We start from the raw sequence: 27,009 nt of genomic DNA, 5'->3' as shown, positions 1-27,009 counted from the left end.
TTTTCTTTATCTTTAAAGCATCTATATAATCGACATAATGCAATTCAATACAAATAAATGCTTGTAAATACACCATCGAACTATATATATATTGCAATCAGAATTGTCCGTCTTAGATTATATAAAAATATATCTTCTAAGGAAAAAATGGAATGAATGGTTATATCTATATGCTTAAACGGAATTTCTGCGTACATCTTAAAAGTATCAAAAATAATAAATAATCTATGTTAATCCCTTAATTCGGATGATACTAGAAACATGTTCTACATTACACGAAGAATGTGAACGTGAGTTGTGAAGATCAGTACGAGATCATTATCAAACGTAAATAATGTCTATAATAAATTATCCTTGAGAAAACCTTCTGAAGTATGACGAGGTTTCTTAAAATAAATATATAAATCTTTTATGTGGTAAATAAACGTTCTCAATAAAAAAAATCAAATATTAAATGTTTTTGTGTAGGGTTAGATAAACACGGAATTATAAAATTTATAATTATAATAATCTTTGAGTGTATTGATCACCTCTTTGGTGAACGCATACCAGGATGATAATTCCATACGTCATGAGTTACTAAATATAACTGTTTCAAGTTGATCAATACAGGGGAATCCGTGATCACTAAGTTTTATGTTTACAGAGAAATTTTTCTATTGTGGAAATATTTCAGGAAATATCGTACAGCATAGACAACCATCATGTATGTTTTAAGGAGCGTTTGTAGGTGTGGTTTACACAGCCAGGGATTAATTAAACAATTAACAATGGGGAAACCGTTTTGGATAACCAATATGTACTCAGCTTCGTCAAAACAGGTAACGTTTAAACATAATTTATGTTTTATGCCATGGCGTTGTCAGTTTGTTTTAGATTTACGAGTTTGACTGTCCCTTTGGTGCCTTTCGTCCCTCTTTTATGTCTGTTCTTTGCTTGTTTATACACTTAAACGCCTTTTCGTAAATGTAAAGCCTGATAACCTCTGTTTTGTATCACCTCCCCCCATCCATCTCGTTTCGTTTTCGTTTGTAACAAGACCTTTGAATCTCAGTTTTGCATGCTTTATCTTTCTATCAATACCAAAATCCAAATGCATTCTGCTTTTTTTTTTATTTGGAACCTGAACGTCTAAGCACTGCTTTTTGGTTGATATTATATTGGATATTCGCGTTTTAAAATTTTGATATGTATATAGCTTATTCAGATAGTTTATACATCTTAATCTCAATAAACCCATCATAGGTCCATAGCCAAGAACTAGGCTTACAATTTTTGTACACCAGACGCGCGTTTCATTTACAAAAAAACTTATGACACCCGAAACAAAACAAAATTAAAGGCCAACTTGTATATGGATATAGCTAATACTAAGTATTTCAAAAAAATGTTTTGTAAACAGTTATGACCATATCAATGATAATCCATGTAAACACCGAAGTCTAGGTACATTTGCACTTTAATTATAATTCGAATAACATCGAATCCTTTGTGTTTATTGATTATTTCATGAATACAATCAAACACATATACAATATTTTGCTGCAGCAGAGCATTAACCCCTCAAAGACATGACAACCTTGGTACGTGACCAACAATCAATACGTCCATGATGTTTTGTACGTTAACTTTAAAAAGAAATTCCGACATTACTAAACAGTATCGGGTTACCAGACTTTAATGAAAAAAAATATCAAATTGAATAAATCAATTTAATACGTAATTTTGAATTTTTGATCACATTAAGGACGTCAGTGTAGTATGAGCTCTAAATATTATACAATATCACAACAACTGTACAACCAATAACATTCTTTATTCCTCGGCAAAGTGGTATGGTACATTGTTTCATCTGCATGCAGCGAAAAAAAACCAACAAGTGTGGAATGGAAGAAGTAGGCGTAAAGGTCAAAATGACAAAAGCCACGAAGCAAGCACAGGAAAAACATCTTAAACCAATGACCTGGTCTTCACTATCATTAGACGCATACAGAATGTATAAAGCTTGTAATAACCACCAGGGTAATGGTTGAAAAAAACTATTCAATGTGTACAAAAATTGAAAAGACTAAGAACATGTTAACAACATACCTAAACAATAATTGTATTTAAAAGAGCAGTCTTCTCGTCGTCTTGCTCTCTGTCTTATATATAAATGGGCTTCTGAATAAAATTTACGAAGAACGATTCAATAAACTCGATTGGTTAACTTGCAAATATTGCATGCATATTTGGGAGAAGAAAAAAAGGAGAAAAATCAGTACAGAAGAACGTTTGATATAAAGTGGACCGTCACCCTGCTTACACGAGACTTCGGATTCAATGTCCCCTTTCTAAAAGCTTCAGGCGGGCTGTGTGGTTAAACACCCCGCATACTCAAACAAGGCATCTCTTTACTAATTGATGGAATAAATCTAGGTCTATACTCCAATCAACCATTATGGTATATATTGACTTGAGTAGCATCAATGATATAGTTGCAGGTCTTCATTCACAGAATTGCTGATGTGTCAAAGTCTACTTTTATAGTTAAATAAAGTATCACTGTCATAAAATGTTTAAAGCCATAAGTCACAATTTCTATATCAGTACATAAGCAACTCAACTATGAATCTTATAAATCATATCTATTTAGAAAGAATAGGCTTCAAAAATGAACGAGCGGACAGCTTATTACTCTCTTTCATATACACGTGCTTCTGTCTAGCGAGATCAGTAATTTATCAATATACATACAACTACACATTTAAAGTAGCATCAGTGTGATTTTCGTGATGTTTTAAAATATTACAATTCATTAAAAGGTTATGTCATTTCTGTAGATTAAGACGGATAAAAAAAGATTTGGATTCACCACATAAAAAATTTCTTTGATAACGAGGAACCTGGTATAATTTTATGGCTTTAACCACAATGGTTTGCGGGAATAAAATAAACTCGTCATAGATACTAGGACAAAATTTAGTAAAAACGCCAGACGCGCATTTTGTCTACAAAAGACTCATCAGTGACGCTCGAATCCAAAAAAGATAAAAATGCCAAATAAAGTACAAAGTTGAAGAGCATTGAGAACCAAAACTCCCAAAAGTTTTGCCAAATACAGCTAAGTTAATCTATGCCTGAGGTAGAAAAGCCTTAGTATTTCAAAAAATTCAAGAATGTGTGAACAGTAAATATATAAATATAACCATATCAATGACAATTCATGTCAGCACAAAAAATGCTGACAACTTGGCTTGTGATACCCTCGGGGAAATAAATCTCCACATAAAATTTAGTATGATGTCTAATGATAAGAGTAAATTTACATTTTGCTCCACTCGGTGTTAGGTATAGAAAATATAAGTTATCCTTTATTTTATTTATATTTTTTAAAGGGATTATACGGGCAAGTAAGGAATTTAGCTACAAAGAACGACGTGGACGAAAACGTGAAGAAATTCAGATCTGGAAATTATGAAACAATTCCAGACCCTCAACGTTTGCAACACTTCAAGTACGTATATGAAAATCATAAACTAGTCAAAAGTGTCTGGTGCGTGGATATTTTAAAATATGAAATTAAATAAAAGGGTTTGTTAAAGTTACAACTCGACGCGTAATGCAGGTCTGACTAATAAAATAAGTGGCTACGTCAACGCTTTTTTCTTATGAAATTGATGCCGGAATGTAATCTATATTAAGAAGACAACTTGAAAATGCTGCTGTAGATAAGCTAATATGAGGATATCATTCGTTGTATGACAATTGGCTTATGTCTAATGAAAAATGAAGCTTATTTACTTCTATATATTCTAGGCCTATACTACAATTGCAAAGAAAGTTGAGAAACATAATGTTCCATGCATCAAGTCCTATAAGTTAAATGACAAAACTTAAAATCAAAATGCTTCATTGATTTCTTATGCAGTGTTGACGAGAATTGATGACAGAAAAATTGAGGCACAATAAGAATCGTTGAAAAACAGACGGAAAGACAGACGGATAGACAGACGATGTTTCACCAACTTTAACAGCTAAGCGAAGTTGGAATATCGGAACAAGATAAAAATATCATACATGTTCAACTACAAATGGTTGAGAAACAAACTGACATTAACACAATGAGACTTAAACATAAGTTGAAGCGTTAAGTTATAAGCATAAGCAGGGACACATTTTTTTCTAATCAATCAAAAATAATGTTGTTTTTTTTATAAAATAGGAAAAGCCAAGGAAACGTTCCGTCAACATCCAAAGATGAAACTCCTCCAATTGGAGCCAATGCATTACCTCATCCAATATGGTAAGATAACAAGCATGACATGCTGTATTAAACATTGTTACATTAGTACTTCATATATCAGTTTATATGAAAGTGTACATTATTCAAAAATTCTTTAAAAATCAAGTGTACATCAAGTATTTTTGAAAGAATTTGCTTAATTTGACATAAGAACATATGGTATGTATCCATCTTAACTTTAGCTAAATAACTAACAAGCAAGCGGCCGGTAAAAAAATTAATCATTCGTCCATGCATGCAAATTCGAGTTTGCTTATTTGGTCCAAACTCATAAAATAGTTATTAAAATTGTTTATAACTAATGAGTTTATATATTCAAAGTATGTTACCTTACATACATACAAATGTGTATGTCACAGGCAAAAGCGACACAAACAAAGTAGAAAATGGAGTAACATTTAAATAAAATAGAAAGAAAAAAAATCGGACCGAAAAATGTTCATATCATTTAAATTATATTTTTTTGTAATTCCTTATAGGTCGGAGGAAGAAGTCCATAATGTTGAAGTCACACATAAACCTCCAGAGGGTAAAGTTGATAAGGTCAGTCTAGTATTACAAAACGTTCGAGTTTTGTACGTTTCCGATAAAAGGCCTGTATACGGACCAACCGAAATTAATTAAAGAGGGACGAAAGATACCAAAGGGACAGTCATACTCATAAATCTAAAATAAACTGACGCCATGGCTAAAAATGAAAAAAAACAAAAAACAATAGTACACGTGACACAACATAGAAAACTAAAGAATAAACAACACGATCCCCTCCAAAACTAGGGATGATCTCGGGTGCTCCGGAAGGGTAAGCAGATCCTGCTTTAATTTATATATTAGATTTGGTATGCTTATATCCGCTTCATTTTATAGTCGCTGTTAAAAAGTTGACAATCATATATTTTTTTTTAGATATATATACGTATTCCAATGTTTGTCCAAATTAATTCAATCAAAACGGAATAGTTGACCGGTCTTGTTTATTCGCACGCAACGAAGCACCAAGAATGAAGCCAAAACTCCATCTAAAGTACATTAAGCCAAGATCGAAAAAGATTTATTTTGACTGATTACAAGGACCTTATCAGCTGTAGTACAACGGGTGTCGCATGTGAAGCACGACCAGCTTACCCTGCCGGAGCACATGGGATTACCCTTTTTTTCATGGGGTTTTTGTTGCTTAGTTTTCAGTGTTTAATGTTTGATTTTCAGTAATGCAGTTTGTTTTTTTTGGTATTTTTTCCTGTTTATGCCATGACCGCTTTAAAATATCATGAGTTTGTAAGAAAATGATAATCCCTTTCTTTCATATACTAAGTGTTTTGTAGATGGCCTATTATACTGTTAAACTAATGAGGGGATCTTTTGATACACTGAGCGGTTTTAACAGAGGGGAAAGAAACGAACGCAAATGGGTCCTGTAAGTATTTTTATCTGTTAAATAATAGTTACTTACTAACGAAATTAGAGTTTGATTGTTGCTCGCTAGGCATTTATGCCATGCATTTTCAGGACTAAGAAACAAGCAACAATGATAATACGATATATAAGTATACGTACTGCAATGTAGGCCGACCGGTATGAAGGGCTGCTGCTGCTGTTGAAATATATATCATTTTGGATAGGTGCGAAATTTTACGCCTCAATCAATGCCCATTCAGATCTTTATTATAAGAGTTGTTGACAGGGTTTCTTAAGCTGCAGATAGCTTTGCATTATCTCTACATTAGGCATCGGATTTAAAGTTTTAAAATCCGACCGAATGTGGCTGCGTATTTATACATCCCAAACAACCAAACGGACGCCTCATTTTGGCAAAAGCAATATTTATGTAAAAAAAGGTACATTGGTTTGAACTTTTTGATATAAATAGATGTTTCATAATTTAGCCAACTGAAAATATGAAGATGACTCTTTTTAAGAGTTAAGAATGTGGTAAGTAGTTCAGTTTTTAATGCATCCATGACTTAAAAGCAGTATTTTGACCGAAGTGGATTACATACGGGCCTTCTTAGGGCGTAATAAAACCTTGTATCTCACGTCTTTAATTTCATTGTTTTCTGTACACTCAAGAATGCGGAACAATCATGTCGAACTTTATACTTCTTCGCATTTCGATGGAAATGTTAGAGTGTTGAAAATACCAACATTGTCTTGAAAATATATATCAGAACATTTTGATCTTTACAGACGGATATGTTTCCTAGAAACAGTTGCTGGTGTCCCGGGTATGGTGGCCGCCATGTTAAGACATCTAAGTTCTTTAAGACGAATGCAAAGAGATTATGGTTGGATACACACACTCCTAGGTAAAAGTACTTTTGATTCTTCTCCAGTGATCGTTAGTAATAATGATGTTATTAGTAGCATCTCTTAATTGTGTGTAACTCATTAATTAGACAAACTTTATAGCTTATGTTGTCTGCTCTTTGGTCGGGTTAATGACCCTTTGACACATTTCCAATTTCCATTCTCAATTTCAATGTATATTCAACTTTCCGGGCAGCATTAAAATATCGGTCTCGTAAATTGTAATATAAGTTCATAATTTGTACAAGACTAAATACTGCATTTAGTATCAAACATATAAGTTAGTACCATTCCCTCGCTTCATGCCATTAAAGTCAACTATACTTCTCCCAAAATGTACATATATAAAAAAGAAGATGTGGTATGATTGCCAATGAGACAACTCTCCACAAGAGATCAAAATGACATAGAATTTAACAACTATAGGTCACCGTAGCGCCTTTAACAATGAGCAAAGCCCATGCCACATAGTCAGCTATGAAAGTCCCCGAAATGACAATGTAAAACAATTCAAGCGTGAAAACTTAACGGCCTTATTTATATAAAAAAAATATGAACGAAACACAAATATGTAATACATAAAAAAACGGCAACCACTGAATTACAGGCTCCTGAGTTATCATATTAGTATATCCGCTCATTGTACTTCCAACAACAAACCTGGTCAAAGAATTGGCATTATAACGAGAATGCATGGCACAGATTATTCGTAATAAGAGCGAAAAGTTTTGCGTAAAAATGAGATATCAATTTTGAATAGGAGACAATCACATGGTTTGCGTAGAATTTGATCATTCCTAATGATCCAAATAGAATGTTATTTAAATTTACATCCTTTATTTATTCAGAAGAAGCAGAGAATGAAAGAATGCACCTTATGACAGCATTACAGCTACGTCAACCAACAAAGATATTTAGAATGGGCGTGGTTGTATCACAGGGTAAATATACTGGTATTCAGTGTAAATTAAGAAATAATTGCAGGACTTCTAAAAAAACAAGATAAAGGCATTCGAAAAACGCTCACCTTGATCAGCGCCCATCTTAAACAATGGCCACTGCACTCTCCAACAAAATTAGAATATAATTGATTTTTTTCAGTCGTATTTTGTTGTTCATTTAAACGGTTCACAAATTCTCCATTATTTCCCCTCAAAATGAAAATAAAATATAACTCACGGCCGTGACTCTTATAGGGAGTCAATTGGTAATTTTCGGCTGTGTTTGAAGAAAATAGACAAAAAACACACACAAAAAACGTAGTTTGTCTTTTAATGACTTAAATACTCCTATAAAAGGTCGTCCAATGTAGGCTCATTGGTGAAACTTGTTTTGTAATATAAAAGGCCATGGATAATAACATTTGAAAGAAGTCAACGGACGGTGTTGGCCATGCTGATGTCGATCTGGTTGAGTTACTGTCCTTGATATACAGTTTTCACATTTTTTGCGATTTTTGCCTATTACCTTGAAAAGTATAACAGATCTATAGAAAGAATCTTTAAATAGCAATTATTACCAACATTAAGGAAGTCGTCTGACAGTCATGTTTTAAAAGAAAAGTGGATAGATCATACATTCTGAACAATTCTGACTCGTGAGATACTCTCTAGCTTAAGATGTTTTTGTGATTACCGTAAAGAATGATCCAACTATGTTCGATTTTTAGCCATTATCATTGGACACTCTTTTTAAACACAATAACCTCAATGCGCACAGTAGTTTTAGAAGAGAACAATTTTGTAAAAGCTAACGGACGACGAACGCAATCTTTTAAAAATCGTTGAGAACAATTATTTCTACTCAAAAGTGATTTGTTCTTCCTTTATAATCTGACAGATTGATTTAGAAAAGAAACAAACATTTGATAACTCATATTTTGACTTTGTTAAATTTTAAACCTCGAAAGATTAAAACTATTATATTTGACTTGCAGGTGCTTTTGTTACCATGTTTAGTCTAGCTTATTTAGTCAGTCCTAGATTTTGCCACAGATTTGTTGGCTATTTAGAAGAAGAAGCAGTAATTACTTACACTAAATGTGTGCAGGTAAAATTTATTAATATTTTTTTCATCTAGAATAAAATTATCCAACCTCACTTTTTCCTCATATAAGTTTCCCTTCTTTTTATTATAAAATATCATGAGAACCAATTGATATTAATAGAAATTTATGGAAATATAACGATGTGCAAAAAAAAAATATGTGTGTTTGTAAGATGTAAAACATCTTAACATGGTATTTCTTCTGTCAGGATATACAGAATGGTTCCATGAAACACTGGAAGACACAACCAGCTCCAGAATCTGCTATCACTTACTGGAAATTACCGGTAAGAACAATTACACACTGCCATCTGTCAAATATCATACTTTCAACTAGTAATGAGAATGTTGCACTCTAGTGTCCGTGTATAACATGTTCTTATTCTTCAAATATCATTTAAAGTATCGGCACACACTCCAATGCCAGTTTGCAGGTTATACACTGATTTGTTACCCTTTTTCAATTCTGTAAAATCAATATTAAAAGCATTCAACAATCAATCAATCAACACAATATTAAGTTTATGAAACGTCATGATATAAAGAAATGTGTTTATCGTTGTTTATGCATCCTAAGTTTGTTTTATCCTGGTACTTTTATTTTGTTATGTTCTGTTTTAGGATGACGCCAAAATGCTGGATGTGATCCTTGCCATTCGTGCAGATGAGGCTCACCACAGGGTGGTCAATCACACTCTAGCCTCGTTAAAAGAAGATGACTACAATCCATACAAACCAGGAAAATGACATATAATACTATTATGGTGTTAGTTAAACAATCAAATATCAAGACATGTTAGTTCTCGCCATCTGTCATTTGAAGGAAATATAATGCTTTGAAAACTTGGCTTTCGATATTGCTAATGATGGACGTCCTGAAAGCAACACACATTTAGTAAATGTATATTATTTATTTTGCCAATGTTTTGATGGCTCTTTTGTAAAAAAAATACTTATCTTTTGTCATCCGTATGGAATCAAATGCTTACACCTGTCTAGTACTCCAACGTTAGATGTATCGATATAGACATTTTATAGATTATATATCAATGTAATAAGTGTACTCAAATATAATCCACGTTATGTTTTCCATAGTTCAAAACTGGTTGTGTCTGTCGTATTTGATTTTAGAATTAAACAACAATTTCGATTAAAGCCAACTGAATTTTCAAATACTTTAATTTCAATTGACACAATAATGTTTAAAACATGTTATAATATAATAACTTTGTTGTTTTGCGTTACTTGTTTTATGAAATTGTTAACAATAAAAAAAACTAATGAGAACAGATGCTTTATTGAGCCTTGTACCAAAATGTTATTTGTATAAAGGTCCATCCTTGTCTCCTATATAGTGCATTAATCTATCAACACAATGGTGTATACCTTTGGTTTGGTTGTTCCAAGTGTTGAAGTTGAAACCATCTCTTCGAATTTTTAACGGACGCCATCACAAGTTGGTTAATGAAGTATCTGTTTACAGATGACGACGACGACTATATTCCCATCGTCGTAACCACAATCCTATCCAACTTTTCCCAGAATGTGATTTACTGAATTAGACTTGTCACCGGGTTTGAGCTGACATGATAATCTCTACGACTGTCTAATGTGGAGCAAGAGCTAACTACCATTCTGGAGCACACGAGGTCGCCCCGGTTTTTTTTTACAGGGGTTTGTATTGCGCAGTTTTCAGTTCTCTGTGTTGTGATTTGTATACGCTTTGTTGTCTTTTTTACTTTTTGAGCAATGTCACTTTAATTTCTACATAGGAGTTTGAAAGTCCCTTTTGTATCTTTCGCCTCTCTTTTGGTGTCAACTCATGGTGAGATGGCCTATTTGGAAGGTCTGCCACGAATTAATTCAAACAGCAAAAGTGGGAGACTTTTACTACATTGTGTAGATAAATCAATGTAGATTTATTGTACTATAAATGTTAGCATAATAACAAGATCTCAAATTGAGGCTATTTTGACAGAATTTTGCTGGGTTCAACTAAATGGATGACGTTAGCTATGAAAGACAAAATTCAAATATACAAACTTTGGTTTGGTCAGTTTATAGGATCTGCTCATCCTTCCGGAGCACCTGAGATCACTCCTAGTTTTTGGTGTTAATTATTCTTTAGTTTTCTATGTTTTCTATGTTGTGTCATGTGTACTATTGTTTGTCTGTTTGTCTTTTTCATTCTTAGTCATGGCGTTGTCAGTTTATTCTAAATTTATGAGTTTGACTGTCCCTTTGGTATCTTTCGTCCCTCTTTCATAATATTTTGATTTTCGGATTCAAGGGACAAAAACAATCTTATCAAACATTCATCTTTGGCTATAAAAAAAGTGGCGAGTATAAATCTGACAATCAAAAACGTAGATGCCATAGCAGTAAAATTAATGTTTGTACATTTACAAAAACCCTTTGCAGACAACGCATTTGGAATTCAAGGGGTGAACATTCATTGTTAGCCATAGGATACACTGTAAAATTAGCACGTACCATTTGTGGAAATCGTATACAAATATAACTAAAAAGCCATTTCCCAAATAATATAAGTAAATATGATACATAAAGATAGTTTTTAGTCACTTGTCCAATAATGTGGGTTTTGTTATTTCTCTACAAATATGTGTATGCATTTGGCGTTCATGATAGAGAAATGTCGAGATGATAGGGGACAACAAAGAGGAAAAACAATGGACAGAAAATGCCATAGCCGAAAGAAAATAGACAAAATAGTAATATACAGCAAAGTTCTCAAACATCGAAAACCCGGTAAAGTATTTGGATGCTAATGAAAATTAGGAAGAGTCTGTCACTGGTTCTTTCTCCAATACAATAAACATCACAGAGTACGTCTCGAGATTACAACAAAAACCAAGGCGGACAAAACGAAAACTTAAAAAAATCTAAGATGCTGCTCTACAAAGCACTTGCTATAAAGGTTGAAAAAAGATTGGTTGGCTCGGACTAATATACAAAACATGATAAAAAGTAGATAATGAATAGTCAGCAGCCAATTACACAAACCAATATATTCATATTATGCTTGAACTTGAAAAATGTCTCAGGTTCACAGATCTACAAGTATAGTTGTTGAAATTCTATATACCCAAGCACCAGGAGATGAACAGACGCAGAGTTATGTAGTAGTATGAAGAATTACTCTAGGCTGCAAACTAGTTCATCAAGTATTGAAGTGTCCCAAGTCAAGTGGGCTTTTTTTTTTTAATTTACACAACCTAAACCTTTTCTGGTTTAATCAAGTTATCAAAACCCGGACTATCTTTTTTTGGTAATAAATAATAACATTTCTATCAGTTTTGACAATTAAACAAGAAATTAAGACAACATATTACCGGGGAACCCTACTATAAAAAGCAGAGATCAAGACTAGTATTAATTTGATGACAGAAAAAGACGCAATAATTAAGAATCCATTCCTAATCCATAACAATTAAACATCTGTTGAGAGTGTAACTGCATCTGACAAGAATATATTAAGAATTGCTTTACTATTTCATTGAATCTTTTAACAAACTATTTTTACTTGCGAACGTGAGATCAACAGTTTATTAACCTCGGTATACGTAAACGAAACTTCTCGATGTGTGACGAAATCTATAGGTAAACTACATCAGATTTCTATAATTAGTAATACATTGTGTCGTCATATCAATGTAGTTACTCAATTGAGCAAACGAATAACTCCATAGAAAATGTGTAAGGACTTTTGTTTCAATTTGTTTATTCATTACAATGTTGCTATAGATTACATTGTAAATTAATCCTATACGGATCATTAACAACTAAGTCATTTCAAAACACGCCCGGCTATCCTTACGTCAGTTTTCTAAAAATAAAACACTTCAAGTAAATCGATACAAGGAAATCCTTGATTGCCAATCTTATAGGAGCTTGCATCAGCGGGTCAATCAGGTCAACATTTCACAATATATTAGCGCGAAAATTTTATAGTCAACTTATAGTTCATAAACAAATGAATGATGTCTGTTGTTAGAAGCTTATGTCGGTGTGGTTCTCAAAGTCAAGGTTTAATAAAACAGATTGGATTGGTAAAACCTTTGATCAGAAATGTTGACAATGTTTCTCTAATACAAGTAAGTTGTAAAAATATAAAATTTTATACAAGTCTTTTTTTTAAGCTTAATATAACAATGTACAGTAGATCTGAATCTTTTTAAAAGCATTCAATGATAATAAGATTACCCCCGGAATATCTGTTGATCGCCTAAAATAATCGTATGATTTAGTATTTATTCAATTTTGCTTTATTAACTTCCAGTGTTAAGAAGAAAAATGCAATTGCGAATATTTCCCCATGATTATTAATGTCGAAGATTTAGTTTTGTCGTGAATATTGTCAGTGTTATGACAATATGTGTCTTTTTATGGTTTTATGTTTGTTTGCTGTTTTGTTTTGTCATTGGAAATTTTTGTGCAGGGGGAAGGAATTCAATATGTTACAACTAAAGGGAGAAGGGGGTAGGGGCGTAGACTAAGAGCGAGTTTTGACTTGATCTTGTCTATTTTTGAGACTATACAGTAAACTATACATCTGGGTAATATTTTATGGAGAATAGATTTCTATCTTAACAGTTAATCGCAGATAGATTTAGGTTTCATTTTAGTCATGATATATTTTTTTAAATAACACCTTTCCCGTTGATTCTAAAACGACTGCTGTTAGTTTATATCTTTTTTTTCTAAGGGACTCAGTGTTCGGAAACTAGCAACTCAAAGGGAAGTAGACGATAATGTACAAAAATTCAAAGCAGGAAATTATGAAACCATTCCAGACCCCAAAAGTTTGCAGCACTTCAAGTAAGTTAAAATAATTCAAAAGTGAAATCAATTATGCATGTACATACATAATGGCAGTAAGTAAAATGTAAAAGTCTTTGACAAACAACAATTGCATATTATTATACATGTACGTTGTATACAGTACACCATACAAACAGTGCTTTTGATTTATCTACGTTTGTTCTATTTTCGTTTCTTTAACAATTTACATTATTTCTAAACCCCTTTTTTTTCATCATTTATATACTTAATAATTTTCACTATGTTAAAAAGATGGGTAGGTATTGGAACCCGTTTTCCATCAATGCGCAATTTCAGACCACTGAATTATTTCAAAGTACTTTTTCTTGTAGGAAGAGCGAAGATAAGATATCCGCAGTTACCACGGGAGACCCTCCTCCAATCGGAACACACGCATTACCTCATCCAATATGGTAAGTTCAGTCTTTCTGGCTTTGATGAACAGCTATTATATTTTCCTATCACAAGTATTTCAACCCTTTATATTTACCAACCAATCATAAGATAATATCAATACCTCCGGAACAATACTAATGACGTAGAATTTTGTTCGATTTTCTAGGAAATGATAATGTCAACTGTTTACTGTTAATATATCAGCCTAACGAGCAGAATGATGGCAGTTAAATCTGGAAAAATATAAGAAAACCAGATACAATTTTCCTTACAATTAACTTGAACCATAATAGGTTTTTAACATTTAAGAAGCTAAGTACTTTGCTATCTACAAGTCATTACAATTAATGAAACATCTGGGTAAAATCTTCTTTTATTTTTGAAATATTTTGCAGCCCAAATACACCGAGTGTACAGCAATTGATATTTGTGTTTCATTCTGTAAAAAATTTGAAAGCCCTTTTCAAACCAAAACGTTACTATTTGTAAAAAAGTACAAATAAGTAATTGATATATATATATGCACTCTATAATTAAGTTTAACAGGAAATATTAGTATGATCGTTTTAAAGTTAAATCCGCGAAGTCCGTCATGAATTTACTATTACTATAATTGCATACATGTGATAGGTCACGATTTTTAGATTAATTGAATATTGTTAATCGTCCAACAGGACCTTGTGGGGAAACTATTGACTAAAACATTACAAATATTATTTTTGTCTTCAAAACTGATAAAACACAGAATCATCATACGCTTGCAGCTCTCATTGAATTATCTGATGATAAGATTTGGCACTTTCGATAAAGATTAAAGTTATTTGTACTCAAAATGACAGAAACAAGCTCATTGGTCCTCCCGCTTAGCTGCTCATAACTTTTTGTAACGGTATAATCGGTTCTCCCCTCTCATAAATTTTCCATGACTTTGATATTAAGCATTTGTGTAATGATATCTATATTTGTATTGTTGTTATCTGTTGGTATGGCATAGTAAAGACAAAAATTAAATATTCCTCTTCGAAAAATAAATAATAAAGATTGTTTTTGCTTGCTGTGAGTAGTAAAGAAAGCATACCATAATTTATCTTCTTCGTTTTGTCAACGCAGGTCTGAAGAAGAACTTCACAGTGTTGAGGTCACACACAAACCACCAGAGGGTATAGTTGACAGGGTTAGTATTTTTAAAATTATACAACAAAAACTGATACACCAGATAAGTTGAAATCGTTATAAATCATTATATTGGATATTGAAGTTCATAAATATTTTAAGGCTTTATTTCTGAAACTAAAAGTTATATAAAAAAAAAAAAATATGCTTCCTGAGATTGCCACTTTTAGAAAATACAAAATTAACACAAACAAATAAGTCTTTTATTTACTCTCTTTTATTAAACTGTGACCGGTTAAATTTTGAAAATTAAGACAACAATTTAAAAAGTCAAGCAAATGATAAAGCATTATGCAATAACAACTATTTATAATAATGAAAACATATTGCTGAGAACTAATGTTTTGTAGAGTGAATTTTTATACTTTAACACTCCGATATTTTTATAGATGGCATACTACAGTGTAAAAGTTATGCGAAAGACCTTTGATACCCTGAGTGGTTTCAACAGAGGAGAAAGAAACGAACATAGATGGGTTTTGTAAGTTTTTGATTAATAGTTTTGTTGTTTCTTGGGACAGAAAATAATGATAGTTGTGAATGTTATAATATAGAGGGTAAACCCTTCCATATGACTAGAATTGCAGTGTACTATACTGGACTATTATTTATTTTTAAGTCGGGAATTAAAACAGCAAGATTTCCTGTCTACTGTTAGTCACAAATGCATTTCAAATATTATTTTTTTGTTTTCTTCTGCAAAACAATTAGATTTAATCTCTCTGTATGTTCATCATATGTATGCAAATGAACCATTTTAACAATATAAGCTCACGAAGAAAGGCAAAAGGTCTTCACTGATGATTAAAAGGATGATAATGGAAGAACTTTTGAAATTTTGAAACGTCTTTTTTGTACTTTGTTTTGCAAATATATTTTCGTCTTGTGCATTAATATCTGTATGATACAAAACAATTAAGTGACAATATTATATAACAATCCTCTTTTGCAGAGCAAGCTCTTATAAGAAGTTTTCTTAAACAAATTGATTGCCTAAATATCTTGAAAAAATGTGCACTCAATCACCAATATCTTTTTTCAATGATTTCAAATACGTTTTAATTGACACAAATTATCAATTGATAAAAGCATGAAACACGAGCATATTTTATAGATCGTTGGTGAAGTTAGAGCATAGATGTAAATCGTTAATGAAGTTAAAACAAATTGACATTTCTATTTTTTCTTTCCAGACGGATATGTTTCCTAGAAACAGTTGCTGGTGTCCCGGGTATGGTGGCCGCCATGTTAAGACATTTAAGTTCTCTAAGACGAATGCAAAGAGATTATGGTTGGATTCATACGCTTCTAGGTAAGCTTTGTTACACGTTTTTTTTCTGAAAAAATAATGTGTCAATGAAAACGTATGAATTAAGAAAAAGGGAAAATGTCAAAAGACAACAACCCGACCAAATAGAAGGGAACAACAAATTAACGCATATAAAGTTTTGTAAAAAGAATATCATGTTGCAATGTAATGTAAATATATTTTTGTTCAGAATTTAGCCTTCTCAGGTCACAAATTATTTAATTAGATTAAATACAACCGGAAATGTGGAGTCTATTTGTATCGCCACTAGTCTAGTATTTTATAAAAAGTTCCATCTTTTTTAAATACTTGGTTCCCTTATGACTAAATTCTTCCATACTTTTCGTTGTAGAAGAAGCAGAAAATGAAAGGATGCACCTCATGACAGCATTGCAGTTACGTCAACCCAGTAATTTATTTAGACTTTGTGTTGTTGGGGCACAAGGTAAATTGTTAATTTTATTTATATGATTATTCAATGTGTGCCGTTTTTATCTAAACGTTAAGTGTTTTTTTTTTACATTTTTGAACCTTTCGCCTCTCTGTGACAGATATCTGCATCTTTGTTTTTGATGATACTTTGTGTGTTTTTGAAGCCACATAGTCGGAACCAAACCCAAAATTTCGTGCAGATAAACATACTACAACGAGAACATGAAGTGTGACATTTTAAGTCTTTAAACTAGATTTCAACTAACTTAAAGACAATCACTGTTTCGCTATTTTACAATTGAATGGTTAGAATTATTCACATCCGAAATGAGACATTACTCAAATCATTTGTCATTCATTTTTTTTCTGTCTGAAATGTTTGTAATCTCACGTTTAAAAAACATGTTTATATTGTAGGTACTTTCGTGACCATGTTTAGTTTAGCTTATTTAATGAGTCCAAGATTTTGCCACCGATTTGTTGGATATTTGGAAGAAGAAGCAGTGGTAACATACTCCAAATGCATACAGGTAAATCATGCACATGTTTTGTTACACAATAGTATACATTAAAATTATATGCAGATGACAAAGACAGATACGACATGAGACATAGGTTCTTATGTTAGTTGTTCTTATGAAATTATTGCTTCATGTAGTGAATTCTTATTATTGACATCTAAGTTGTTATTTCTCTTTATTTTAACTGTATTTCATGCATGCATGTATGTTCAGTATAGTAATTTTGTATTGCAATATATCAATTAAAAAAAAAGAAAACGTGGTATAAATGTATAAATGACAATTTACATAACAATTTTCAAAATCACCACAGCCCTGCCTATAAACTATAAAATGACTAGCATGACAAAATATGAAACCATTTAAACGATAAAAATCATCTGCCTGATTTATGTTTATGCATTTTTGAATTGTTTATGTTTAAATTGCAGGACATACAGAAGGGTTCAATGCAGCATTGGAAGACACAAGCTGCACCAGAAATTGCAATTAGTTACTGGAAGTTACAGGTAAATATGATATGTTTTACATTTACCTGGAATGATAAGTAAATACATGATAACAAAGACATATTTTCTTCAAAAAGTTTTAACATGTATTGATTTCAAAACAAATTGTGAATAATATCAAATTTATCTCCAGATAGTAAATATGTCACCAGAATTAACTCCGTTGTTCCTTGACATACTCCAATAAATACTGTTTATTTCCTATCTTTAATCATCTGACTTTGTATGTTCCATTATTTATGTGAATATTTATAATTATAGAATTGTATTTAGTACAGTATTTTATATTTAGAAATATTTTAATTAATTTTCATTATTTTTAGGATGACTCCACGATGTTGGATGTAATCCTTGCCATTCGTGCAGATGAGGCTCACCACCGGGTGGTCAATCACACTCTCGCTTCACTAAAGGAAGATGAATACAATCCATATAAACCGGGACAGTGAAAATAACAACCTTATCACAAGATTCCAGTCATTCATCATAGCGTGGGAAACAAGATTACCACAGACCTAAGTTCCATGCAAACTACACAAATTAGTGCTTGTTATCATCATACAACAATTACGCTTAGCGATGTGGTACAGGTGATTCATTTACAATCGAATGAGTGAAAAATCAAACAAACGATGAGTTCAAGGGAGGAACATGGTAGTCTGTTAGACTTGATAATATATATAGGTTTTCAGAGTGCAGTTATAACATTATTCAATGACACGGACAGTACGAGAAAGAGAGCCATACTTTAAGGATTCTTCCTATGGAGATGTGCTCGACACCATCTAAATCTTTCATTTTGTTAACTATACACCTGAATCTTCGTCACACAATTTATGTTTTATAGTTTAGTTGTTGCATTGTTACATAAAAAAAACCACAGAAAACATAGTTGTTGTTTTAGTTAAGCAAATACTTAATGTTATCATTATTGAAAACAAGTGCTCGTCACATTTGTGTTGATATGAAGCAAACATAATGTTATAAAAGAAATAAACACTTCGTAATTTGCATGCGTCCGAAGCTCTTTTCTGGATTTAGCTTCATCAGCAACGGCCAAACATTGACATTTAAACCAAGGGATGTTCAAATACATTGCAACGTAAGGATTTGTACAAATGACAAAAAAGTAACCACACTAGTATCCAAATTGATAAGGAATGATGCATGATGATCACAATTTGATATATTTACAAACCTATTTGTGTCTGAAAATGCATTACTTTTCTTATACTATACTGAAAGATTAAAATCTCTCTTAAAATAAATTCTCGATTACAAAAACATTTCTCATAATATGCTCAGGAACTTAAAATCGACAGGAGTAAAAAATGTTAAGTTTTTAACCAATATTGTATGATATACTAAGCAATATACTTATCTGGTTTACAATCTATAATAGCTTACAATTTCCAGTGTACACTGTTACATTCCTAACTGCCCAATATCAAAAAAGGAAATTTTTAAAATTAAAACATCGTATGATTTAAATATTCAAAGAGAGACAACCACACTCTGGTTAGCGAGCAATGTTTTCTATATCTTGCAAAGATTTCTTATAAAACATCAGTAGTTTAATTCCAATAATAATTTGTCAATTCTTTTACAATATTATCAATTGAAAAACAGCTTTGATGGCGCAATTCATTGTCGAACTGCTTTGAGACAAACTATTTAGTTATTTCGACACATTATTGTTTGGGATTTATACCTGTACTTCACCTTTAATAAGCGCAAATTGCGCTTTTTATTTAAAAAAATTAAAGATTATTTTTGTATGATATTAAATCGATTTGGCAAGAATACCAGCAACTTTTGTTTCGAGATCAACAAATGTAACAACCAGGAAGTACTATATGTTTGACGAGTAAACATATTGAGACAAAAAATTGTTTCATACACATTTATGAAAAAATAAAATAATTACGAGGATATTATTTGAAGTTTAATTTTAACCTGGAGACAAAAAAAATTACATTTCACAGAAATATTGTTCGTATTTATATAACCAGACGTTTTTCATAATATCAGAAAAAAAATTAAAACTGGCAAATATACAAATTAACTCATAATAACTAAAAATATATTGTGTAAATATAAAAAAAGAAGATGTGGTATGATTGCAAATGAGACAACTATCCACAAAAGACAATCATGATAATAAAATTAGTCGACAGCTTACTCACAAGCTAAAAACCCCTAACTGTAAAAATATAAGGGCATACACTTCAGGCACAGTGACACATTCTACTGAAACCACACAGCACGAGTAACAAACCCTGCAGAAGTTTGTTTATATCTCATTTTCAACAACAACACACTGCATTGTTTTTGTTTGTTAATAACATAACATATAAAATGCTTGATGAATCAGGTATTGATAACTCAATGGAAACTCAACATATACCACAACAATGTTCCTTTACACAAGTTTTCCCCATTCAAATTTAAAAGACACACTGAAAGAGTTGAGACTGCATTATTTCAATACAAAAGAATAGCCAACGTAGATTCAAGTATCTTGTCTTTCGGAGAGATACATTCTACATGTAAAACACCACTCTGATTCAAACGGTATAGCGGCTAGCGGATACGTTCCTTATGTCGTAAATACAATCTCGTCCCCTTTTTTGGGAATGGGACCTACCGGATTAGACCTATTTCCGGATTTGCACTATGATGAGCAACACGTCGGATGCTACAAATAGGACAGGACCAATAAACCAATACGGAGCACCCGAGATCATCCCAGTTTTTGGTGGGGTTTGTGTTGCTCAATCGTTAGTTTTCTATGTTGTGTTGTGTGTACTATTGTTTGTCTTTTTTAGCATTGCCGTTGTCAATTTATTTTCGAATTATGAGTTCGAATGGCGAATTGGTACTTGTCACCTATCTTTTGAGTGTCTATAATTTTCCGTGATATATTTGTACAAAGGTTAATTTGATCGATGCACTTATTAATTCGCATGCTTTCCATCCAACCATTTTAAAACCCCCAAAAATATGAATTTCTCTAAGAGATAAAGTATATTTGAGGGTGTAAATGATAGGCAAATCATAACACCATCTACTAGTTGATTTAATAAGGCTTACATTATGTCATTTAAAGGAAGTATTATATTTTTTTATTTAAAGGGTTGTCCATTTTAGTCCTTATGTTTCATATATTTTTTCCTATTTCAAAAAAAGAGGGACGAAAGATACCAAAGGGACAGTCAAGCTCATAAATCTAAAACAAACTGACAACGCCATGGCTAAAAATGAAAAGACAAAGAGACAAACACATGACACAACATAGAAAACTAAAAAATAAACAACACGAACCCCACCAAAAACTAGGGGTGATCTCATGTGCTCCGGAAGGGTAAGCAGATCATTCTCCACACGTGGTACCCGTCGTGTTACTTATGTGATAACAAATCCGGTAAATAGTATAATTCGGTAGGTCACTTTTATGAAAGGGAAGGGGATTGTAGTTACGACGTAAGGAACATATCCGATATCATTTGCGAAACGGTTATTCCATAACGGTCAACCAACTCGTGATGGCGTCCGTAAAATTTACGAACGGATGATTTCAACTTCACCATTTGGAACTCTTGATTTAAAACCTTCCTTGTAAGCAGCAACCCTCTACCAAGAAAATCATGATAGGAAATGGAAGCACGGGAATATCGTATCAATTGGGAGATATATACCCCGGATGTAACCGTCTCTATAATTTTAACAAATACAAAAAGTGAAATATTGATAGTGTACACTCAAGACCAATGATGACCGTTCGTAAAAGTATACGGCGATGGTGACGTCAAATTATAGTAAAAAGACTTCAACAATAACCTGATAATCAATATTACCAGTCTTGTGTTTTGGTGATAACGAAAATAAAACGTCTTTGATGCCTGAAGACATAAATTGCAGTATGCATTTAGTCAATAATGTCATGACTGAATAATCTAGTTCAAGTGCATCACAGGCGGCATTATGTTTACATTACGCGAATTAATTTCATTTTTATGGTTATCCAAATACAGGACAATCATAAATCATTTATTCTAAATGTCAGAATTCAGGTGTATGAGTTGCAAAACTAATATCTATAACTTAGATTCAAAGAAGTTTTGGCCCCTTGAGTTCTAAAATCAAACCCTATCAACAATCTTTCAAAATATTAATCTTCATGTGTTCATAAATATCTCAGACATAAGTATTTATATTGTGAATATTGTCCTTAGTGGCATTAACGCTTCAAAACAGCAAAACCTACCAACATAGTGTAATTTTGAGACATTATAATTGATATGCAGATTTATAGGAAAAACAACTTTACCCAAAACTACATTTTGCTTCAAATTGCATTTTACCTTTACATACCGTCAATGTATTATTGTGCTATTGCAAATTTTGTTATCTGTCTCATTTTTTGTAATGTACTTAGTTTTCTATATGACTTTTTGTGCTTTTTTGTTACATATTTGTTTGGTTTTAAAGGGATCAAGATTATAACACAAGGTTGACTGCTGTACCTATATTTCGTCGCTGGGCTTCTAAAATGTTGTATATGACAAATTCTTAAAAAAAAAAAATCACACAAACAGACTTTGAAAATTTTGGCAAAATGCATGCTTCCAAAATGTCGTATGTGAACTTGAACATTTTTGTAAATAGCAGTGAAATAAAAACTTTGACATTTCTGGATTATTCAAGAACTTAAATTATTTTCACAGAAATAAAGAAATGTACAATTATATTTTAACCAAAATCATTCTACGACGATTTTCAAGTTTTCATAAAACATTTTGGAAGCAAACTTTACAAACAACTGACATCGGCAATTTTGTAATATGTCTTATTTTACACATTTTGATTGTTCTAACTGTATGCTACTTTGTAATACCAAAGATTTCCTCCCGCCCAGACCATTGGCGTCAAAAAGTATTTTTAGCCAAAAATGTCATATACGACATTTTAGAAGCCCAGCGACGATTTGTGTTATTTTCACCTAGTATGTCTGTTTGTTTTGTTCACACATCGTTGTCAATATAAAAACAAAATAAAATTTGATGCGAATGTCATTCAAGAGAGCGGTTTAGCTTTTTATGAAACCAGGTTTAATCCAGCATTTTCTACATAAGTAAATGCCTCTACCAAGTTAAGGAATATGACAGTTGTTATCTATTCGTTTGCTGTGATTGAGCTTTTAATTTTGCCATTTGATTAGGGACCTTCCGTTCGGAATTTTCCTTGGAGTTCAGTTATTTTTGTGATTTTTCTTGTTTGTAAGATATTAGTGTGTGAAAACATGGGGTTATGTTATTGTTTATATATATTCTGAACAATACCATGCGCGAAATTACCATTTAATACGTATATTACATACATTTCGACATTTTGTACGCACTGTAGTGGTATTACAAGTGACCTTCCTGCACTTGTTACCAGATTTTATTAACCTGTTCATTGTCGTCATTTATAAATACAGTTAACATGATTTTGAAAGGTTCGGATTAGTTGGGTTTTTTTTTTTTATTCAAGTTTACTTATTATAGAATCAAATTTAATGTTGTCTGGTAAAGAGGAATGAATGTTATGGCTAATCAAATCTTTTAAAATTTTGTGAATTCCATTAATAATTGAACAGTATGGCTACAATCAGAATACTTAAGTGCATTTACGGGAGTTGTTATGAAATTAAAATTAGATTGACATTGTATGACTGTTGTAAATATAGTTTAGGGCTAAAATTGATATGAGATATTTCATCAACATTATGATGGTTAATAATAATTAAATTAAATATCTCAATGGTGGTGACTATTAATGAAAATAAGAGCATATTGTCAGATTTATTGTTTTCGTGAAATGCAAAAACTTCAATAAAATATATATGCAAAAAGTCAATACCAAAGATAAAATCTACCTACCAAAATAAATGAATACAAACATTACGTCCCCGAGGGTATCACCAGCCCAGTAATAAGTACTTCGGTATTGACATGAATATCAATAATGTGGTCATTTTTATAAACTTTCTGTTAACAAAACTTTGAATTTATCGAAAACAAAGGTTTTTCTTATCCCAGGCATAAATCACCTTAGCCGTATTTGGCACAATTTTTTAGAATTTTGGATCCTAAACGCTCTTCAACTTTGTACTTCTTTGGTTTATAAATATTTTGATATGAACGTCACTGATGGGTATTATGTCAACGAAACGTGCGTCTGGCGAACTTAATTATAATCCTGGTACATTAAATAACTATTTACCCTTCTTTTACAAGACAATTAATTTGTGTATGGCATTTGAAGGGTATGATAAGAACGATACCTTACACTTTTGAATTGGAGTACATTAAATTTAAGCCTTACGTGATTGAGTAAAAACAAAATACATATTTTTCACTTATTTCCCAGGAATTTTTTATGCATGCAGTATGACATGAATGTTTCATTGTTTCGACTTTGTATGGCACTAACTATTTCAGTTAAAACGTTACGCTGGTGCCTGTTCACATGATAACGACGAAAAACTATAATCACCATGAATCGGTTGACCGATGCAATTTGTCGGTGTCTCAACTCACTGGCGACATGTTTTCGCGGTCTTTGATCTTTAGATACTGATCTGTGATTTTACCGATTGCGACATTTCACTGGACATAATTATGCATGGCGGAAAATTGTGCTTAACACAACACCAGGAACCTTCTATCTCATTACAATCGCACACGAGCTCATACTGAGTAAATGAAAAACTACGTTTTCACACTTATTTCTGTTTCTTTTCTGTCATCTATTCGAGTTTTTTTAATTAATGTTATCTTTCCTTCTCAGCAGTTTCTTAAAAAAAAACATGAAGTTATATTTAAAAGATTAATTTTGAGGCAGATTTTGGACATTTTTTATCATGATCTTGTTGATCTTTTCTTTTAACATAAGGAGATATCTTTTCTATATTTCTTTTACACCTGATATTCCATTGTTAATCTGGCACCCTTAATTAGCTATTATTTGTGTGTTTCTCTGTCCTATATGTTCTCCCATTTATTTGTATTGTAGTCATTTTAATGTTATATTTAATATTACCATAAAAGCGGGAGCTTTGGTATGTCTCAAAACTAGGTTTAACCCACAATTTTTTTTATTTTAATGTTGTGTTTCTATTGTGTCGTAGTTCTGTTTTATTTGATGTGTTTTAGTTTGTAACCCGGCTTTGGTTTTATTTCTCAATCGATTTAAGAAATTCGAACAGCGGTATACTACTGTTGCATTTATTTGGAATACTTTGTAAACCAAACAAATCTGCAATCATAGTTTTGGAAATCGCAACACAACATCAAGTTGAAAGTGGTTCGATTACAAACATATTCTTCTTTTGCCTACATAGGAAAGGCCTGGACTCGAGGGGTTGTCGTTTATTAAAGCAGTTTAAGTCATACTCCTTTGAATATCTCAAACTTTGCCAGTCTCGAGATTGGTATAACTTACTATACGATTTGAGAGTTGCTCGTATAAAATAACATGATTTTGCTTTTATAATTATCTGCGTGCAAAGGGAAAAACAAAACGAAACATAAAGTTATCGGCATTCCTTTAAATCAAAGTGAATTCAGTGCTATTATGAATTCAACCTATGCATGCATTATCTTGATTAAACAAGAGTTTTATAAGGAAGATTAAAAATTTCACAAAATTTGATTTAAGTGGATTCTATATTCGTCATATTTCTTATCTCTTCCAATTAAGACGGAAAGTTATTGTCATTTGTTTTTATTTGTAACAATTATTACAAGACATTTGCCCTTATACGTTAAAACGTTGTATATCAATTGACAAATACATTAATATTTTTTATACATTTGTCTCATTAAGATAGTTTCAAGATTCAGATGTTCATGAACATGATATAATTATACACGGATTGTACAGATATAAAGCTACTATGCAGTTTAGAGGGTTTTACGATTTATGCCTTCCTTTACCCTGGTGATGGTATGGAAAAATATAAGACAATTGATTTGTTTTATGTTATGCTATAATAATTACATATATGTACCATGCTAACGTACCATAAGATTTTTAATGGTGTGTTACATGCAACCTTTCATTCAAGTTTCATGCAAATAAGTGATTTATAACTTCGTGTTTTCATATTTATCTAAAATGTTGTAGAATTTTTTAAAAATGTTCACAAAAATTGTACGTTCATTTTTATGATTTTAAAAGTTTACTGTCAACAAATAGCAACAGAAAAAATAATAGCGAAATACACTGGATGAAACAGATATGTCATACATGAGACAAGAACCCTATCAAATACTATTGGATTATCCAAGTATTGAATATTGCTTGTATTGCTGTTCTCTATCTCGCCAGTGCTCGGATGTCTTTAAAGATACCTGGATGATTTCATGTCGAAGATTAATATGGCGCTATGCTTCGACTAAAGCAGCTCAATTTTCATCATTTTGATTAGTAAATAATATACAATAACTCCGGTGTAATGTTATACTCTACTTTTATCATAAATAGTAAACAAACACATATTGATATCAAGGATGTCATATATTGCTAATATAAAACTTCCAAGGTTATACCAATCACTCCACATAATAAAGCTGTTTGGATCCGTTTGCCACTCCATTCATGATCAAGCAAGACATATACTACTCTTAGATGAAACATATTGATAATCACATTCGTTATCAGCACGCGTTCTTCGTTATTTTGCTATTAATTTAGGTGTTTCTCTTTCCTTTATATTGCAACAGTATTTCATTTCAAAATATAATGTCAGTTATAGTGTTACAATTGCAAAAACATAGAAAATCTTACCTTTGTGTTTCGATATCATAAATTACATAGGTGTGTAATAGTACTGAAAGATGAAATAGTCTTAAATTGTATGTACTCTACCCTATCTTTGGATATTTTTTAGTATCAAACACGTCTATAGAACATATAGGTTCACGATGACTTTAGAGCCATCATTTGAAAGCTGATTAACGCGGTGCTATTGATTCAAAAGCGCTTTTATCTAAAGTATTTTCAACAATAAATTACAGTCTATATAAAGTATAAACTAACTTTCTTTCAATCTTCAAATTAACAATCCCTTCAATTATCCTGTACCCTTTTCATCATTGTCTGAGAAAACAACAATTTGAAAAAAATATCCCCATCTGACATGTA

General features: G+C 31.9%; 2 protein-coding genes across 2 annotated transcripts; both read left to right on the top strand.

The window, feature by feature from the left end:
• The first annotated feature begins 411 nt into the window (after nucleotides 1–411).
• On the top strand, nucleotides 412–9,852 carry LOC134712275 (uncharacterized). Its single transcript, XM_063573666.1, has 10 exons — nucleotides 412–821; nucleotides 3,378–3,496; nucleotides 4,205–4,285; nucleotides 4,765–4,828; nucleotides 5,608–5,699; nucleotides 6,470–6,588; nucleotides 7,438–7,530; nucleotides 8,526–8,638; nucleotides 8,845–8,922; nucleotides 9,257–9,852. The coding sequence occupies exons 1-10, from the start codon at nucleotides 705–707 to the stop codon at nucleotides 9,380–9,382; spliced, it is 1,002 nt and encodes a 333-aa protein (XP_063429736.1). The 5' UTR covers nucleotides 412–704; the 3' UTR covers nucleotides 9,383–9,852.
• A 2,671-nt stretch (nucleotides 9,853–12,523) lies between these two features.
• On the top strand, nucleotides 12,524–18,828 carry LOC134712273 (uncharacterized). The gene is made up of 10 exons (XM_063573664.1): nucleotides 12,524–12,750; nucleotides 13,362–13,474; nucleotides 13,810–13,890; nucleotides 14,984–15,047; nucleotides 15,436–15,527; nucleotides 16,240–16,358; nucleotides 16,708–16,800; nucleotides 17,205–17,317; nucleotides 17,740–17,817; nucleotides 18,141–18,828. The coding sequence occupies exons 1-10, from the start codon at nucleotides 12,634–12,636 to the stop codon at nucleotides 18,264–18,266; spliced, it is 996 nt and encodes a 331-aa protein (XP_063429734.1). The 5' UTR covers nucleotides 12,524–12,633; the 3' UTR covers nucleotides 18,267–18,828.
• Nucleotides 18,829–27,009: the final 8,181 nt, after the last annotated feature.

The sequence above is a fragment of the Mytilus trossulus genome, chromosome 3, assembly GCF_036588685.1.
Source record: "Mytilus trossulus isolate FHL-02 chromosome 3, PNRI_Mtr1.1.1.hap1, whole genome shotgun sequence".
Lineage (NCBI taxonomy): Eukaryota > Metazoa > Mollusca > Bivalvia > Mytilida > Mytilidae > Mytilus > Mytilus trossulus.
Note: the sequence above shows the minus strand (reverse complement) of the source record. Positions and strands in the feature narration are given on the sequence as shown.

Coding starts and splice junctions, on each gene's coding strand:
- LOC134712275 (XM_063573666.1), top strand. CDS start 705: ATGTATGTTTTAAGGAGCGTTTGTAGGTGTGGTTTACACAGCCAGGGA. Junction 3,497..4,204: donor CAACGTTTGCAACACTTCAA/GTACGTATATGA, acceptor TTTATAAAATAG/GAAAAGCCAAGGAAACGTTC. Junction 7,531..8,525: donor GGGCGTGGTTGTATCACAGG/GTAAATATACTG, acceptor TTTGACTTGCAG/GTGCTTTTGTTACCATGTTT.
- LOC134712273 (XM_063573664.1), top strand. CDS start 12,634: ATGATGTCTGTTGTTAGAAGCTTATGTCGGTGTGGTTCTCAAAGTCAA. Junction 13,891..14,983: donor GCATTACCTCATCCAATATG/GTAAGTTCAGTC, acceptor TTGTCAACGCAG/GTCTGAAGAAGAACTTCACA. Junction 15,048..15,435: donor CAGAGGGTATAGTTGACAGG/GTTAGTATTTTT, acceptor ATATTTTTATAG/ATGGCATACTACAGTGTAAA.